This window comes from Barbus barbus (assembly GCF_936440315.1).
Source record: "Barbus barbus genome assembly, chromosome: 29".
Taxonomy (NCBI): Eukaryota; Metazoa; Chordata; class Actinopteri; order Cypriniformes; family Cyprinidae; genus Barbus; species Barbus barbus.
The window spans coordinates 27,192,657-27,213,465 of NC_136757.1; the positions used below are offsets into that span (position 1 = coordinate 27,192,657).

The 20,809-nt window shown below is 34.8% G+C and overlaps 1 protein-coding gene across 1 annotated transcript in view; it reads left to right on the top strand.

The window, feature by feature from the left end:
• Window positions 1-20,360, top strand: part of LOC306849133 (leucine-rich repeat transmembrane neuronal protein 4-like) — a gene marked incomplete at both ends in the record, with an annotated part of 123,543 nt that extends 103,183 nt beyond the window's left edge. The window contains one exon of the mRNA XM_079383976.1: window positions 20,139-20,360. Coding sequence (XP_079240102.1) covers window positions 20,139-20,360 — 222 coding nt within the window. The remainder of the gene's footprint in view (window positions 1-20,138) is intronic.
• Window positions 20,361-20,809: the final 449 nt, after the last annotated feature.

Genomic DNA, 20,809 nt, shown 5'->3' on the forward strand with positions numbered 1-20,809 from the left:
TAATGTGATGTTAGCTCTCAGGTTCACCCAGGACGTCTCGTTCTGAGTAACGGCACAAAGTTACAGAGTTGCCGTTGTTCTGTCTGTGCGGAAATGCGAACGAAGAGAGCTCGGCGTGTGTTTTTTGCTCGCCTGGGGTTTGTGTTCTTTACTCGTGCCAAGAACCTTGTTTTGATCAAGTCAGAAACTTCAAGCAATAACTTTTCAGGACATGCATGCAAAGATCCTACCGTGAAAGAGTTACTCAAAGGATAATGTGTGTTTGTGGAAAATGAGGCGCACTCAAGTACAACATTATTATCCCTGCAAAATTGGTTTCGAGATTTATCGATTTGCTTCACAAGGGCCCTTCAAAGATAAAACAGACAAGACGGACAGCTACTCCGATTCCCTGAATGCTGAGCGTTATTCATTGGCCTTGTCCGAGGAGACTGGTTATTCTTCCTCTTGCTGTCTAGTTGAAATTCAGAGATAGTGTCTAGCTTTAGTGCTGGAGGTTTAGAACGGAATAAAACATAACAGCATCAAATTAAATGGTATGGTGTTAGTGCAAGGAGACTAATCAGTCAAGCATTACATTTTGAACCCTTAAATAAGCCTTTTGTGTGATGAAAGTGAATCACCACAACCAGTATGATAAGTTAAAAATGTGAGATGTTTGTTGTTACTGAAATTGACATCATAAAGGGAAAAAAAAACATCATTACTCACCCTCATGTCATTCCTAATTAATTTATTTCTTCTGCTAAACAAAAACAAAACAATTGACAATAGCCATTCGCTTCCATTTTTTCCATACTATGGAAGTCAGTGGCTACTGGCAAATGTTTGGTTATCAGCATTCGTTAAAATATCTTCTTTGGTTACCAACATTCTTTAAAATATCTTCTTTGGTTACCAACTTTTTTTCGTATTAACTGTTCGGTTACCAACATTGTTCAAAATCTTTTAAAATACCCTCAAAATATCTTTGGTTAGATATATAAATATCTGTACAAATAGCTATTTAGTTATATACACAATATCTCTGACATTAAATTACTCATATTGCAGTATAAGAATGTGATTGTATCATGCAAACATTTGTTTGACTGTCACTCATGTGTCACTGTAAACACTTGTGCATCCTCAACTGGTCCAGAAAGCGTAAAAAAAAAATATTATATCAGTAATATTTGTAACAATTAGTCATAATCTAATGTTTGTGCGTTCACATCGGTTTTTCATGCTTTCAAAGTAGAAATGGGCAAAGATTATAGAAAGTTGGGCCAATTTTCCAGTTTTCATAACTGGTGTAATCCGATTTATATTAGTACTGAGAGCAAGAAGCATGCCTGTTGGATAGTAAATATGTATGCATTACACATCTTATTTTTGTTATCCTAAAGATCCCATGAAATTAAAAGTGAAGTTTTGTGGCTTTTAGTACTTCAGCTTTAGCTTTAAGACCATCTGTATGGAAAGAAAATAATCTGACAGGTTCTTTAATGTCTCTTTATGGCTTAAGTAAGGAATTGTTCATTCTTTGTCTGTGACAGAATCTCAAAATGTGCAGTTTATGTTTGTCACAAAGTTTGTATACATCATAATTTGAATAGATTTGTTGTGTTGACATACAGTGTTTGCAAAATCTTATATTATGCATTATTTCAGATTTTGAATGCAGTAGGAAGAGGTTGATCTACAGATGTGGTTTCCCACAACAAGTTGAAATATTCCAGAAAGCGTTCACGTCTCTATGGAGGAAAAGCATCAAAGAATCCAACTGAATGTGAAATGAAACAAAAAAACAAAGAACTAAACATTCTGTTGGGAGTTTGTACTTTTGTAGCATATTTGCATGAGAATCCAAACATTACCATAAACACTGTTCTCACTGGGTAATTCATGGGTTTTAGCGGTCCTAACGGTGCAAAAACTGCATATGAAAACTGAAGCAGTGTAGCTGAGGCACTAATGCAATTTCCAACAAAACCCTGTTGAACTTCCCACACCATTTTTGCTGTGAACTTGAGTGATACCTCAAATCATGCGGAGAGGTGTGCTATTACTTTTCTAAGCAACTGAACTTGATTTTCGCTTGGCAGACAATAAAACAGACTAAACAAACTTTCAGTTAGTCATAACGAGTGTTGTGCTGATTATACAGATTATATGTACCATGGCTAGTAACTGAGTACATATAATCTGGATAATCAGATTCCAAAAATGAAATACTTGTAATTAGATTATATTAAGTTTTAAAATGCTCATAATCAGATGCAGTTACCTTTTTAATGGATTGCATGATTACATTTTATTCACATAATGGCAGTAAATTATTTATAATTTGCTGATTCACCCCAGTTCTTTTTTTTTTTCTTCATTTCTAAACAAACCTACCATTTATATACATGAGATTAATAATTATGCTAGTTAGTAAATAGCTGTGAAATAGCAGTGACATTTACTAATTATTATCGGAAGCCTGGACAAAAATATTTCAAACCTGGAAGACTTTAGCCATGTAATATCATGTTTTCATTATTTTTTTTATTTTTTATTTTTTTATAATGTAGGTATTCTCAAGCTTTTTTTGTCTGTGTGCCGAGCTCCTGACCTAAAATATTTACTGTGCTTATGTGCCTCTGAGATTTCAATAATTTAACAACATATTTGCAATGTTCAAAGTTCGCTGATGTCAGTGGACACATTGTCACATTGGCACTGACAAATTTTAATTTGACATTTTTATGATTTCATTCATTATTAGCTTTTCATCAACACCCTACACTTTTTTTGTTTTTTCATGAACCCCAGTTTAAGAAACCCTGCTGTAACGTAATGTTTAATGCATTTCATGATATTGATAACACAGAATTAAATATTTTTTATTTCCTTTTTTTAATCAGTATGGTACAATCATGTATCAATATCACATTCAAGTCTATGTGATAAGTGTGTGAAGTGAAGTGACATACGGCCAAGTATGGTGACCCATACTCAGAATTCGTGCTCTGCATTTAACCCATCCACCATGCACACACACACACACACACACACACACACACCGTGAACACACACCCGGAGCAGTGGGCAGCCATTTATGCTGCGGCGCCCGGGGAGCAGTTGGGGGTTCGGTGCCTTGCTCAAGGGCACCTCAGTCGTGGTATTGAGGGTGGAGAGAGTGCTGGACATTCACTCCCCCCACCTACAATCCCTGCCGGCCCGAGACTCGAACCCGCAACCTTTGGATTACGAGTCCGACTCTCTAACCATTAGGCCACGACTTCCCCTAAAAACAAGTTCAAATGAAATCTAAAAGTAATCAAAATTTGTCAGACTAATCCAGATTATGTTACTAACTACAATTTTCGTCATGTAATTTGAAATCAGTAACGGATTAAAATTTGTAAGTAATCTACCCAGCACTGGACATAGACACCAGAATATTAGACGAAACACAACTGTATTTCAACAAAAAGCTTTTATTCTTGATGCATGAGAGTATTTGATATATTTTAAAAGTTTAGACCGTGGAGGCTTTCGTTAACCAGAACTGCTTTGAATGTCAGGACCGTCTCTTTGTTTTTTTGTGTATGAGTAGTGTGCATAAAACATTAGTGTGTATGCAAAATGTCATGAGTGGGCAGTGGAGATTTATGAATTACAAAAGTACATTCTTAGAGCTGAACAATATAAGAAACACACACAAGAACCTCTTTGATGGGAGGACAATGTTATGCTCTGGACAGATAGTATTATATTTGTCATGTTTTATGCAGATAAAAAGTTCTTGCATCAGTCAGGCCCTGCAAAGCTGCCCACTGCATGAATCGGACTAAAGGCAAGATGTTTAATAAATAATGCAAAAGTGTTTTTTATATATAAATGTCTGTGCTCTGTTCATTGGTTTTAGGCCGTCGGTAATATATTGCCAGGGTCTGTGAATATTCATTATTTTGTAAGAGGTCGAACTGAATTTTTCCCTTCTCCAGCACCGAATAAATCACAGCCGCCCACCCTCGATTCACCCAAAAGTTAATTCCCCTCTAGCCCACCCAACGTTTGGAATTATTTTAGCGAGAGAGCCTTTGAAATATAGTTGCACCATAACAATAACAGCCACCAAGAGCGGCTTAATGAAATATTTATCAGGGATTTGTGGATTGGGGCTATTTTAATTACCATTCGCTAAAGAGGCATCTATATAGATTTATGAAATGGCTGCGTCTTGCCAGTCAGCGTTTGCCGGTGTCATTTGCGTCGGGCGCACAGGGGGGTGTGTGTCCTTGTGCGTGCCGTAAACACTGAAGTGTTTATGTGTGTGGGTGTGGGTGTCCGTGCAACATTCAGAATGAATTGAGAATGGCATTTAAATTACAATTCAGTTCATGAATTTTAATTGAGGTAGAAAGTTGAATGCAGAATTTCAGTTTGAGTTTGAATGTAGATAAATGCAGATAGATAGATGATACAAAACAATAATGTGTTTGGTTAGTAACACAGTTGACAAAACGTTTGCATATGCATAAAAAGAATAAAATATTTTCTTTATTAGATCAAAGGAAAGTCAAATGAAAAACATCAAGTCAGTTTAGACAGACAGACAGATAGACAGATAGACGGATAGATGGATAGATGGATAGATGGATAGATGGATAGATGGATAGATAGATAGATAGATAGATAGATAGATAGATAGATAGATAGATAGATAGATAGATAGAAACTCAGCTGAAGAAATTAGTTTAATCCTGATCTCTAAAAGTATGAGCGTTTGGCTTTTTAAAATGGATTATTTAATTTGAAGGGATGCTGAAATATGAGGATGACATCCCGTGTCGGTGGGACCAGCATGCACGGTCAAGCAGGGTTGCGCTTTGGTGACATTGGCGAGCTGTAAATTGGATGAACGGCATTACAGGGAGATAAACCTGCCCATCTGACGGATTAAAGCCACTTTGACATTTCAAATCAAATTGTGAATTAAAAAAGCAGCCATGTCAGCAATAATGCAGCGCATGCTGTGAGCAGGACGCAGCTGTTTACCTCCATGAGTTTAAGACAATATTCATTGTGGTTAAAGGTCAACTGTTGATGCTATCTGGCACATGTTTTTGAGTTTATAGAGTCTGACGTCCATTACATTCAATCCGATGCAATCTACAAGCAGAAAAACGGAAAAAGCATATCATATGTTTGTTATAATCTTGTGGCGAATAAGAGGAAAAGCTTACTAAAAGGTTTTGGGTATAGGAGGAGACTGTATCTGTCTGTGTTGAATAATAGATTTAAATGATTGTTAAATATGATTTTATATGGATAATAATTTGAGATAATAATTTTATTATTATTGATAATTTAATACTTTAATGATTATATTCAGAATATATATATATATATATATTTTTTTTTTTTTTTTTTTTTTTTTTTTATTATTACAATTATTAATTTAGTGGAGCTAAAACTGACGTTGTAATATTCCAACAGTGGGCGTTACAGGGTTAATTATACAATTAATTAACTAATTAATTTAAAATAAATAAAATATTTAATGCAATGTATTCATGCACACACACACACACACACACACACATATATATATATATATATATATAAACAGATCTTTACAGATATTAAGTTTCATAATTCAGTGTTTTACAATCGATTGCTGTTCCTCCAATAATCAGTGAACCTAAGGGCATGCTGTATATATTCATCATAGAAATGAGGCCCCCCAGCAGCAGCCTGCTTTACATTTTAGGTGTAAGTTATTTATCTTCTCATTATCTCATGTTATTGCCTAGCAACAAGGGAGCTATTGCTGCATGTGCTTAATGGTCAGCAGTGCACTCATACAGTGACTGTATTCTGAATGGCATACAAACATACTAGTCCTATACCAGAAATTGATATTATCATAGTAATATTTTGAGTATTTTACAAATTAAGTTGTGAGATGTCATGTGAAAGATAATGAGGTCATGTGACAACCAAGTAGTTTACTACTGTTTCTTTATCACATTTTTTCTTACATATTTTAAACTTGTTTCTTCTTCTTCTTCTTTATTATTATTTAATTTCTTTTTTCTTTTTCTTTCTTTTTTCTTCATTTTCCAATGAATGTAAGTGATCCTCAATCATCTTAAAGTCTGGAAATGGATATAATTTTTCCTAATTTTATTGTACACCATACACAAACCCTTATTTTTGAGTCCTGCATTTCCATGGCACAAAATGTGTGATAATTTCAGAATTTCAAATGAAATAGTAATTATATATATATATATATATATATATATATATATATATATATATATATATATATATATATATATACAACTTTAACTTTAACAATAACTTTCCAAAAAAAAGTTCACTGGCCTTTGCACAACATGAAGTAATAGATATTGACAAATCCAAGCAGATGGAACAGAAAATATGAGTCTGGAATCAATTTACTGTGGGATATGAAAGTCAAACAGAACATATGAAATGATCAGTTGGTGTACTTTTCCTCTGCCTTCATATTATATCAGGACAAATGCATCAAAAGCGAGAGCAAAAAAAAAACTTTCATAACTACCATAGAGGGAAAAACAACAACAACAAAAAACTAAATATCCTCACGCTGCCGCCTGCATCTTGGCTAATAAACTTCATAACAAGATCTGCAGATACAGCAATGCATGTAGCAAGACCAATTACAAATGTTTTCTGATGATATTTTGCCACCTCAGTGTATTCTACTGAGATTTCTGATTTATTGGAATATATTTCACTTTATCTACTTAGGAAATAACAAAAAGCCACTTAAAGATATTGAACCATCTGCCTGATTAATATAAGGAGCAAAATAAGGAGACTGTCAGTAAAGAATAAAGCAAACAAACACAAAAAAAACAGCTTTCAGACCTGCATTTTCATTCTGCTGGCATGCCGTGAGTATACATGACATGCTCTCTCTGGGGCTTTGGCAAATGTGGGCACTTCTTTGTTTGGTTTCACAGACTTACTCATTCACTGCCTGAATATTTAAGCATGGCAGGAACATAGATGCAGCCACTGCTGGGTAGTTTCAAAGCAATGGTTTTCTGTCATCAATTTGAAACTAAAAATCAGGTTTCAAACCTGTGTGGCTTTCTTATGTCGAACACAAAATGAAATATTTTAATGCATGTTCACTCTGCTCTCTTCCATGCATAAGACAGGATTTTCAGTGCCTCTATTCTTCACACAAAACAAATGTATTTCTTCAAAAATATATAGTGCATGACGTAGTGCATACTACACATTTTGTATCTGAACTTGACAGAATGGTCACTCGATCTCTTACATAACGTTTTGAGCAGTTTTGTAAGCCTGTAAATGCTGGACATAAAGCTTTGATTATGCTGACTGGAATTTATAGCCTATTGGAAATGCAGTTTAAAGGTTGAATTTAATATATATTTCTTTTCTTTTTTTCTGTGAATTAATAATGATTAATAATATAGTCTACTGCCTATAGTGTTTCGTTGAGGAATGAATCATTCACACACTCATTCATCATCATGCACGGGCATAAATAACCAACAATCATAAAGCATTGGCATAATTGTCAGGTATTTACAGTATTTGCAAAATATATGGTAGCAAATAGCATAAATATACAGAACGTTAATTAGGTAAAGCAATACACGATTAATATAAAATATAGCCCTAACAAGTTAATATAACCTAATAATAATAATATACAAATATTAAATGAAATGTTTAATATTAATAAAAAAAAATTATCCATCTCTGATAATCCCAGTTTGCTATGGTCACGTAGGTTTGTTTACACATTAAACTCGTGGCCACGAGAAAAATATGTCGTAAGAAGTCGTGGCCAAGAGAAATGGATGTTGTTCCCTCAACATAGCATCTCGAGGCCACGACATAAGAATGTTGTTACCTCGACAAAACGATCTTGTGGCCACGACATAATATCACGTTCCCACGACTTAATATGTCGTGGCCACGACAAAACTAACCGAAGACGGGCCCTCCCAGGCACCGTATAAACCAATTAAAAGCCATTTGTGTGGTGTGGCTTTTGTGTTCATGGTAAAGTGCTAGTCTAATTTCAACATGCAGTTTATAGACGTTTACTAGCCTTTGTCTTTAATTAACATTAATTTGTGCAAAGCCTACTATACAAACTTACCTGGTTGAAGTGTAGCCTAATTGGTCAAATCGGTGCTGTTTTGAGAAAATGAATTGCATTCCCGTTGAAAAACAAGCGTTCTAGTGCAAAAATGCTTGGGAACTAATGTGGTTGGAACCAAAGTTTACAGGACTGCATTCTCTGGAATCCTCTCAAGCGGAGCACTTCTACATTCTGATTGGTTGCCACCGAACCACGTCATAGCTCATTTCCATAAAGTTGACCTGACTTCAACCAAAGTCCCTTTAAGGCAAGTTATGTCACTCGGTGGCCATCTTTGAAACACCTCTCAGGCATGCAAGTGCAACTCCTATCTCTTTGAATGGGGAAACATCCTCAAGCTTACGAGTAAATTTCATATTTGAAATCACCAAAGAACTGTGTTGATTGTTTTGCTCAAATAACGAAAAAAAGCTTATTTTTCAGGCTAAACCAGCCAGTGCGCATGCGCAGTCCAAAGCGCACATCTCAGTGTTCTGATTGGCTCTTTTGCTTCGTTCAATAGCGGAGCCATATTGAGCGTTGCATTTTTTTTGCACGAGCCATGCCACTGCCTCCCGGAGCTCTACTAACTTTATATACATACATCAATTATTGTAAATGATACATTTTCCAATAATAATGGTAATTATAAAAATAATTCTTATTGATGATGTTGGAAAAATATTGAATTAATTTTGAATGATGCAGATTGAGTAAATCATGACAGAATTTTCAGTTATGAGTGAACTGCTTCCTTCAGAAACCTGCAGTGATGGGGCTATATGGAGTTATCAGCTACTGTAAATACAGTCCCACTATCAAATCCAGCATGAGGCCAGTATCTGTACACGCATGTTTGTCCATCTGTTCTTCAGTGTGCAGAAAACACACACTAGAGATAGGGTTATCATATGCTATCTTGCTCAAGACAAGAACAGAATGCTCTGTTTGAGACAAGTGTAGGTCAGGTTTTTTTTTTGTTTGGTTTTTTTTTAAGCCCTATTTTTAGGTAAATTTAACTGTTTTAGAAAAAGGCATAAAAGAGGATTCAAAAGCATCAGAAAAAAATAAATAAATTATAATATTTCCTCACGCAAAGCTATCATTTGGATTCAGATGACTTAAAATACAGTGCACATTGTCATATTGACTATTTTATGATGCTAGTATGATGCTTTTTTTTTGTTTTCCTCATTCATTATAATTCTATGCAAATTATATGCATTTGAGTACAAATCCTCAACATCCACCTTTTGTATTCCATGAAAAGAGGAAAATCATACAGATTTAGAACAACATGATGGTGAATAAACGCTGACTGCAATATAAACCTTACTGAAGTGAAGTGTTATACTGGTCAAAACTATATAATCAAGAGATTTTATGCTTTTGAAGGAAGTCTCTTATGCTCACCAAGGCTGTATTTAAGTAATCAAAAATATAGTAAAAACAAAACTGTGAAATATTATTGCAATTTAAAGGAACTGTTTTCTATTTAAATATATTGTTAAATGTAATTTATTCCTGTGGTGCAAAGATTAATTTTCCGAATAATTTACATCACGATTTCCACAAAATAAATAAAAAGCAGCACAACTGTGTTTAACATTGATAATAATCATAATCAAAATGTTTTTGGAGCAACAAAAATATATATATATTAGAATGTTTTCTGAATGATGATAAAATTCAGCTTTGCATCACAGAGATTAATAAAATTTTACAGTATATTCAAATGGTAAACCACTATCATAAATTATAATAATATTTCACTGTACTTTGAGCGAATAAATGCAGCCTTGGTGAGCAGAAGAGAGAGATTTGTCAACGTGTCAGTAGCGGAAAAGGAAAATAACAATGTGTAGATTTGCATGTGGACCCGAGAGACCACAGGCGATCAACACTTTAATGTCATTGTGCAACATAATTAATTCCATTTTCTGAGCTATTAGTTTTAGATTGCTTATCAAACTGCTCGTTCAGATCGTTTCCCTCTGCGCTGCATCAAGGGTCAGGCCTCAGCTGAACGCCTTTCCCGCGGTGAAGATAGAGAGAGAGAGACAGTGAGCATATGCCTAGTGATTAAGAGAAATGCTAAAGGAAGAAGATCGGTAATAAAGGACGGGCTAAAAAGGCAGAAAGGAATCCGAGTTCTCCCGCGGCCGCCACACTGGCATAACGGTCCACTGCGGCGTACCTTTGTTGGTGGGAGAATTCTGCATGTGTAGGGCCTGTCCGCTGCAGCAGCGAGGAAACTTGGACAGCCTGCTATTAGAATCACTGGCCATCATGTGTCCCAGCATGCAGCGTGGCATACTAATGACTCAGACAGGACCGTCTGACGCTGTGAGATGAGCGCTCTGAATGAATGAAGGTGCTTCCAGGGTGAAGCTGGTGTTATCTGAAAGGGAATGTTAGCAGAAACACGGACATCTGCTTAGAAATATCAAATATTTGACATAGAGTACACAAGTTGTGTTTGAAATGGAAATAGCACACTGCACTATATGTGTAGGCCTACTGAATGCTATTTTTAGTAGTGCTTGCTAAGAGAGGTGTTCAGTGTGGGTAGTAACTGATTACATGTAATATGGATTACGTTATCAGATCAGAATCAAGTACTAATTAGAGTATATTAAATTTTTTAATTTGCTAATAATCAAATTACAGATTACTTTTTATGGATTACATTCACACAATGGCAGTAAATTATGCAACATTTTTTTTCTCTTTTACATTTCCCTTTCTAAAAACCGTATGATCCTAGTTATCTTCAGTAACTGTTGATTCTGAAAGTCAAAAATATTTCAGACCTGGAAGACTTTGGGCATTGAACGTCATTGCTGTTTGGTGTTTATTAATGTTTGTCATGCAATGCAGGGATTTCCAAACATGTTTGTGTCAGCCAAGCACCTTTAAATCAAATATTTGCTTGAAATTAGGGTTGCAAAATTCCGGGAATTTTCAAGACTGGAAACTTTCCATGGGGATTAATGGGAATAAACTGGAAATTTGCAAAATTGCAGGAACTGGAAACTTAAATGTTGTTGAGAACAAAATCTTGCAGCATAATCTTGGTTAAAACAACCAGATTTAATGCAATTTCAGTTGAATTTCTACCCTGCACATTGCTCAATCACACGCACACAGCACGCTGCTTAGTGCAAGGCTATTTAGGCCACACCCCCTACATGCACTGTGCTTTCCTCCATAACATGAACAGATCATTTCTTAAATCCTGCACACAAAATGCCCATCTTGGTAAGTATTCATGTAAATTACATGAATATTACAAAAACTTGTTTAAAACTTCCTAGTGCTGTGTGTAATATACTGTGCAACTAAAGCATTGTAAAAACAAATACACTGAAAAAACAATTAGGTGAGATAATAATTAAAAAAAATGACCCTCCCCCACACACAATCCCCCCTAGTCACCTGCTTTCTCCCAAGCAGCACTTGCTGCATTTGAGCCCAAAGACTACATCTAAATATATTTGATCTATGGGATTCAAGTTTAACTAGTAAACACCAAAAAGTGTTTATACAGTAGCTAGACAATTATGATATATGTGCTAGCTAGCTCAAGCTGTGATGCTCTTTCTGCAAGCCAGTTTTCTGTTATCATACAGAAGCACAGAAATTTACCGGAAATTTTCCGCCCTTTTGCAACCCTACTTGAAATATCTCTGAGGAAGTTAATATTTTAACTAATTTAACAGCACAATCACATGCTTACAGGTCTCTAATGCTGGTTAATGGTTGCATTGTGTAATTAGAGAGTGGCCAATGATATTTGAAGAGACGCACACAGCTGAAGTAGATTTTCTAACATTTATCATTTGCAATGCTGAAAAGTTGAATGTGGCAGCCTGATAGGGGCAGCATAGAGAGAGAAAGTTATTACTGAAAGTCCTTGAATTAATCATTTCATTTTCATGAGACATTTTCCAAGAAAACCGAATTAAACTGTCCAAAAATGCCTCACTATATGGCTATTATTTCCTTAACAGTCATGAACAGACCTTTTTGAGTTTCTGTGCGTGTGGCGTCTCACGACAACAAAGGTTCAGTTTTTTATGGTTTTAGTTTTCGTTATCGATAACAACCCAGATATTACATATATAAAATGTTTCCTGCAACAATATTCATTGCCATGATATAAGCTTGTAGTCATATCACTCCTAGTAGTAAGCAGTAGGATCCATTCCATACATAACCTTTATTTGTTGTGCGTTCAGCTCTCAAATAGAAATGCAATAGAAAGCATAGAGGATATGCACTCCAAAGCTGTGTATTGTGAAGACGAGGAGTTTCTAAGGCGTGCGATCCTGTGCATCAACTGCACTTAGCTCTTAACACAGAGCGCTGGCAGGAACCCAGACGCAAACCGCTATGAGTCACATCTTTAAAAGCTCCAACCGCAGCAGCCAAAAGTAAAAGCGCCCAATATTTGTGATTAAACCGGGATGGACAACGGGTCGGCGAAGCCAAAAAGCCTTTTATTTTTAAAATATTCATCACTCCCAAGCATCTTTAATCCTGTTTTCAGAAGGAAAGGGAGCAGAAGGGTGTTTGTGAAGGAAACAACACCATAGTCAAACACTTCAGTAGGAATGTGATCAGAAATTCTGTTTTAATGTACAGTTTACACTTCTCTTTTGTCGGCTGTTATTCCCTTTGCTCTTTAAAAAGGAAAGGGAACGGTTAAGCTTTAATCCCATTTACGTTTATAGATAATTGATTGCTTAGCTGGATACCAAATGATCGCTCAAGCAGTCCATTAAACAGAGAAATAGGATTGACAAGGCTGTATAAATGGGGTTTGTATCCAGCAAAGGTCGATGATCACTAACTCTGAGTCCTCGTTCCCAGATGAATACGCCTGCATGAGGATGAATCTAACCTTGTGGATTTCACTGATCTGCACCTATGCAAACAATCAGATGCGATTAGATGCATACGAGCGCGGTAGCATTCAAAGGTGGTAATTTGTTCAACACAATAGAGCCATATGCTCATTTAAAGGCTTCTAAGACAACATTTTCACTTCTTTATTTCCATCGAAGTAATTAGGCAAACTGAGCCTTGAAGTCGTTCTACAGGCCCTTTTATGTGGACCCCCTACTTAGCAGATTTACATAATCGTTTTCTTCATTTACAGTATACAGTTGCCCTGAAAGGTATTTGGGCACGTAAGTTACACAAAAAAAATGTATGGCAGTCATTGAATTAGATGCAAAGAAAAAAATAAATATTAAAAAATAATATTTTAAAGATACAATAGCACAAGCACATTTTCAAGTTTTATATAGAGTATAATGTTGATTCACACATATTAAAAATACATATATTTTACTTAATATTATCATATGTATCAATGATTAAATATTACATAATATTGAATAATAGTTATGTAATAAAATAATTATTTAACTAATAATAATGAATTAATAATTAATATTATTCAAGAATATTATACATTTATGTTTTTAGTTGTACTATAAAATATTATAACATTAATATTATAACATAAAAATATGATGCCATCAGACATCATAAAAATCTAATTTTATAATATAATAAATATATATGTTATTATTAAATATAATTAAATAATAATAATAACAATAACAGCAACAATAATGATATTAATCTTAAATAAAATATTTATCTTGATTTTTTCATAATGTTAATCAAGCGTGTGGGAGTTTTTCTGTTTTGTTTTAATTCACTGTGGCCTACGCACCTGCCCACAACTATCCAGGTGTTTGCAAGGTTGTTGTTTTTGGGGGATTTTTTGTAGGTTGAAAAGGATACAACAATAAATCAGGTGAAAATTACAACAAAAAGCATTGAGTGACTCTGTTTGTTAGTGAACAAGTGGATAGTTAATGTGATTCTGTGCACCTGTGCTTCCTCTGACTTCATACACCCACCAGAAATCACCAAAACACCAGCTGATGCAAAGACAATGAGCAAAAATAAAGACAAGTGAAGTTAGCAAAGAGGCTTTAACAAATACATCTTGCCTTCACATCTTGAACAATTTATCTATTCTTCTGTCATTTAAAACTTCAATATCTTTATCTGAAATCCTGATAAGTGTGACGCCACATGCCTTTCCATTGGAGCAGGACATCTTGTAGACACTTCATGCCCCCATTTTAATATTTTAAGCAAATATAATTTATTTAAAAATGACCTGACAACACGCCCACAATGTCTGTATGCCTTCACACTAATGCACTCCATTCGTTTTTAAGTATTTAAACACTTTTTGGGTCCGCTCCACTTACAAATGCCATATGCTGTATGAATCAGAATGAGAAACGGAAACAAACACACAAATGGAGTGCCATTACAGACACACACACTCCTCTGCCCACTTCCTAAAGTCAATTTCATAAACATATCTCAGTGGCCTTCATTGCAACTGGGCGGCAGGGCCGTATTTAATCTGACAAGCGTTCATCGTAAATCGATCTGTCTTCTGTTGGGTAATGCAGCACAATCCAATTGCGGGCTGATGGAACATGCAGCATGTCTCTGGATGCTGCGTCTCGGCTCTGCAGTGTTTGCCTGGTTTTGCATCCGTGAGTTTAACACAATCGGTTTAGAGAGTTCACAGATGGCCATGGTGCTGCTAATCAATCGCAGCAGATTGAGTTTCAGTTCTCTTAGCTCTGGAAAGACGCTCCTCTGTCTTTCTTAATCGCTCAGAGGAACCTGTTCCTGTGATGTCCTTTGAGACATTTAAAGGTGTAATTGACAAAAGCATTATATCAGTCCCTGTTCACATTAGCGTGTGTGTCATTAGCTTGTTGCGAATTTGATGTGCCACACCAGTCTCTGCATTGCAGGATGCATTTATCCATAGTTTTTTTTAGTTTAGTTCATAGTTTATGTGTAATGATGCTTTTAGATGATCCAGTGAAATTACTTTGATATATATATATATATATATATATATATATATATACAGTATATCAGTTATTGGAAAATTATGTTTTATACATTTTAATAATGTCTGAATAAAGTCATGCTTATGACATCATTTTTGTTAACATATTAATATTACAGTATTTAACTAATAATAATAATAATAGTAATAATAATTACAATGCAATTAACCATAATGAATAATGTAATATTTTTATTTTATTTCTTTACAGATTTTATTTTTACATTTTCTGTTTTCATTTTAATTTTAGTTAAAGTTTTAGTAATTTTTTGTGATTTTGTCATTTTTATTAGTTGTATTTTTAATATGTCTAGGCCTATATAGCTTTTTTCAGTTTATTTTTATTTTAGCATTTTTAGTCTTTTTACTTTAACATGAGCTAAATGAAATGATAAATATTGCATTGGGAAAATTGTGAAATATTATTACAATTTAAAATAATTTTTGTCTATTTGCATATATTTTAAAATGCAATTTATTCCTGTAATGAAGTGCTGAATTTTCAGCATCATTACTCCAGTCTTCAGTGTCACATGATCTTCATGATGAGCTTTTGAAATAACTTTTTTTATATATATATATATTCAAATATAAAACAGTTCTTTTAAACATAATTTAAATGTACTATATTTTCGAACAAATAAATGCCACCTTGGCAAACATGAGCAGGGCCGCTGCTAGCCAAATAGGTGCCCTTAGCAGAATTGTACTGTTGTGCCCCCTCCGTCAAATATTATGGACGTAAAAAAAAAACACCTACTATAGGGGTCAAAATAGAACTTTAATGGAGTGTAAAAGTAGGCTAAATAAATAAATAAATTGTAATTAAATTATATTATTTACAAATCACAATTGTAGTTACCTATGGCTCTAATTGTATTAATACAGTCTGATTTTATAGTCTCAAGCATTCAGAAATCATACAAAAGAAAATTAAGCAGTTTTACCATGGTTCATTTTTGTAAAGGTTGTGTTGTCGTGTGATGTTGTGAGGTGGCCAAAAATGAAATATTAAGTGGATATTTGAATGAAATGTTTGGTCAATATTAAACAAGGATATGATCATCCTGTAAATATAACAGCAGCAATTACCAGGACTTTGGCTCCCTTTGCATGCATTTGTAATAATAATCATTATTGCATCATCGTTTTTATATAATGCATTTTAAGTCATTTTAAAGGCTGTTGTTGGCTGATTTTATAACCACAAGAAATATTATCCTAATACTTCTTTGTAAACTATTATTTGAAGTAACAAAACCATGGTTAATTTGTAGTTACCTAGCTACAATAACCATGATTTTTGGTTGTATTCGAAGTAAAGCCATGGCTATTTTCATAAGGGAGAATATTAGATGCGTTTAAATTATTACTGACATTAAAACACAATATTAAAGTCAACAACCAAAAACGTTTCACAGGATTATGAACCTGAAAGTAATGCACAGGCTTCATCTTTTTTTTTTTTTTTTTTTTTTTTTTCTTCCTTTTTTTTTTCGGCACCAGATTGCTGATGCGTTTTCACATGCATAGTTGCCCATCAATTATGATCATTTGCATTGAGCCGCAAACATGAGGTGGATCGGTCACAGGCGCGGATGCATGAACGGTCACTTGTGCTTAGCCTACTGCCTACAGTCACATATATATATGTGTTCATGTTTATATTTTTATTTATGTTCATTTTAATATTAATATAGAATTAAAGTTTTATTTATTTATTTTATTTTTGGAGCAGCTGGGATGGTGCCCCCCTTGGAGTTAGTGCCCTACGCAAACGGTGTACCCTGCGTATAGGGAGCGGCGGAACTGAACATGAGAGATTACTTTAAAAACAAATTGGGGAAAAATATATATATATATTATTCCAAACAGTTTTATGTTTTTATATAGTGTTTGCAAATGATAAAACCTGTTGGAATTTAAGGCAATAAATGGTGTAACTGACAATACAATTATAATTGACAATACCCATTATATCAGCGTTTGTGTCATTAGCATGATGTGCATTAGGTAGGCTGCACCAGTCATTGAATTGCAGGTTGCGTTTATCTCCGTAATGTTTTCAGCTATTTTCTTTCAGAACAGAGTTCATTTGTTCCTAATAAACTAAGATACTAAGCATCAGCCTGTGCAGTTGAATGTTCACAAACTTACCTGCTTATCTCACACATTATTGTACATTATTGCTGGGTGTGCTTCCTTTAAAACAGTCAGGAGCTAATATTACTTAATTAGCACATAATTATATACAATTCAAAGCAGCGGTGAGGCAGAGGTTGGGACGGTGGAAGCCAAACGCACAGTATCAGCAAAATGGCTGTAATGCAATAAGTGGTCTCCACTTAATGGAGTCAAGCCCTCCATTTAAGAGAATAAAAGCAGTGGTATGCAAGCACTTTCTCTCTGGAGCCCGGGACTGCATATAAATCAGCTCAGAGCGGCCCGCCGACCGCTGCCATGTTTAGATGCTGCTTATGAAGATGTGTGCATCACAGACGTATGTCCGTGTGTGTGCTAAACCCTGTTTATGGCGTGTTTTCTGTGCTTTAAATGTCAAACGTACTGCAGTTCGGCCCGCTATCCTTGATTTCCCAGCAACAACACACACACACATACACTCAGGGGAGAATGGAAACAGTCTGCCAAATACTCAGCAATGACTTTTATATAATTTGCAGTACACTTATGTTTTGCTTTACTTGGTGACACCTACCAATTGGTTAATTCTGATATGATTATAATGTGTTTTTACAATATTAATATCTTAAATAGATTTAATAATTATTATTAAATCGTATAAATTATTATTATTATTATTATTATTAATTTATTATATGTTATGTTTTATTTATTTATTAATTTTTACTTTTTATTCGTTTTTTTGTTTTAGTTTTTTGCTGTTGTTGTTGTTGTTGTTTTTTTTTAGGGGGGGGGGGGTTAATGCTGTTTAAATGTAAGAATGATTATGCCATCTTTTTTATATTAATATTATAGTATTTTATAGTACTTTCCTGTACTATACTAAATACTGTAAAGCTGATATAAATCCACCCAGTTTTATATCAAGCCGAAGTAAAGCTGCTTTGACACAATTTGCATTGTTAAAATCACTAAACAAATAATATTGACTCGACTTTCCTGCTACTACTTATAATAATAATAATAATAATATGTATTATTAATATTATTATATAATTATCATTTCTTAATAAAAATGAATACTATAATTAAAAATATAATATTGTAAATAATATTGTTTTTAATTCTTAAATTTGATTTTTATTTTTTTTTTCAAATTAATTTTTTAATTGAAAAATTATACTTTCATGTTTAAATCAGAATTATTTACTGATGTTCATGCTTTTATTCATTTTAGGACAATAAATATGATAGTATGTGTTATTTTATTTTGCTTGCATTTTATATTTTATTTTTATGATATTTAGTTTATGTTTTTTTTTTTATTATATTTAGAAATAAACTTTGTAACATTGATACCGAACTGTATTGAAACAATATTGAACTGAACTGAGCTGAGTTATGACACTACTGTCTTCTGTAGAGCTAATTTGTAGTTGGAATTATTTTTAATACAGAATTTTACAACATGAACACTGTTTTTTTTCTGTTTAATGTGAAGCTGCTGAAACAATCTGTATAAATGTGACTGGACTTGAATAAAGCACACTAGTCGTTTGGGCTGGTTTGTTTTTGTTTTACAAAACATCTTTTGTTTTCCACTAATTTTCATTAAGGGAGCACCATCCCTTTAAAATAACGAGCTCACATTTTCAGCCGCTGTTTTGTGCTGGAGTAGGCGTATCATTTTCATTCAGTGTTTTTATTGCAGCATCACAAAAGCATGTTTGACGTGTTACAATACCTCTTCGCGCGAGTTCATTGGTGAGCCCTGGTTACCCTAATGATGAACTCTAAATGATGTTATCACATTCTACATTCCAAAGGTACTAATTACCGCCAAATTAGACTCAAAGGAGTAATTACGGTGCTTTTGTGAAGGTTGTTGGAAGGAAAAAATCTGAATGTGAATATGATGTTAATTACTGAAACTGTAACACCCTTTCAATGTGATCTTCTGATCTTGATGCCATGTCTAATATTATTAGCATTCCCCACCGTCTTCCACCTGGCAGATGCGTTTCCTGTTATTTGCGAATGCTGGTTGCATTGGCACCGTAGAGGAGAGTGAGCGGGTGGCCGGCTTGCCAATCTCATTCCATTTGCTGTGTGTTAAACTTTTGATTGGCCTGTTGCTGCAAATGGAGAATGTATTTATGGGGTTGATTGCAGAGCTCATGGGCCTATTATGAGAGAGGGGAACTCATTTGCACTCCACTGAAAATACATTTCACACATTTTAGATAGGTTTTATCCTTGCGCGCTGCACTCGCTTGGACATTGACACATTTTAAGGTTGCATTTACACTAAGGCACAGATCCATATCTGTTTTTTCTGTCGATATACTTTCTTTCAAGGCATGACTGAGTTTTTACATGAATACACCAAGATACATAGCCTAATAACAGTCAATTTACCACCAAATGGCCTAGATAGTAATAATAATAATAGACTTAGACTTTAATTAGACTTTTTGAATAACTTTAAATGTTGATGACAACAGAAATCACTGTGTACTTATTATTATTATTTAGAGTATTAGATTTTATTTATTTAGATTGTTTTATATTGGTGACAGCAGAACTTATTTTTAGTGTGTATATATATGTGTATGTGTGTGTGTGTGTGTGTGTGTGTGTGTGTGTGTGTTTGTGTGTGCAACAACCAACAATTTCTAAAAAATATATATATATTATAAAACAAATCATTTATGAAAAAAAATTAATGATTGCAAAGCAATGCCTGATGAAATAATTCATTAACAATCTGCAGCACCACACACAAGATACATCTGTCGTCCTTGATCCTACAGAAAATCTCTTTCTGAAATCCAGCATTAATGCTAACCATGTTCCTCTCTGTGTTTTTTCTCTCAGGCCCCTCAACAGATGGGCACATTGGCGTTCTACAGGTACGAGCAGCCCATTGTGGACTACTGCCAGGCTCACCAGCCCCTGCACATGAACAGGAGCTTTGAGCCCCCATCCCAGGCCCTGGAGGGGCTGGGGGCACGAGAACGCTGCGCCGTCCCATCCGCTGGCCTCCTTCCTTCCGTGCCTGCAGCCCCTCTGTCAGACATCCGCACCCTACCGCAGTGAGCCGGAGATGGAGTCGTCCCCGTCCACGAACATCCCCGGGGGCGTACTCTCAATCCCCAACATGAACCCTTCGCCAGACCGAATCACAGATATATGGGACAGCGTGATGGACTACAGATTCTCAGAAGAGGACTCTGTCTTTGTCGTGAAGTGGGTTAAACACTCTCTAGTTTGTCATTCGCAAGAATCATCATTGTAGTGTACGATCGATGTGTTCAATCAAACAGGATATTTTTGGGGGCAAAAAAAAAAATTTATTCTGGTATTTCAGGCTTTTTGTGAGCTCAACCCTCTAAATGTTTCAAAAGCATCATGCTAACGTCTCAAATGGGAAATAAATATCAAGTTTTATTGACTCAACAGCACGCATACTCACTAGTTCGGTGTTCTTCCGTATCCAGAAGTAATTAAACGTAAACCAGCGCCCCTTAAATGGATTTGAGGAATTT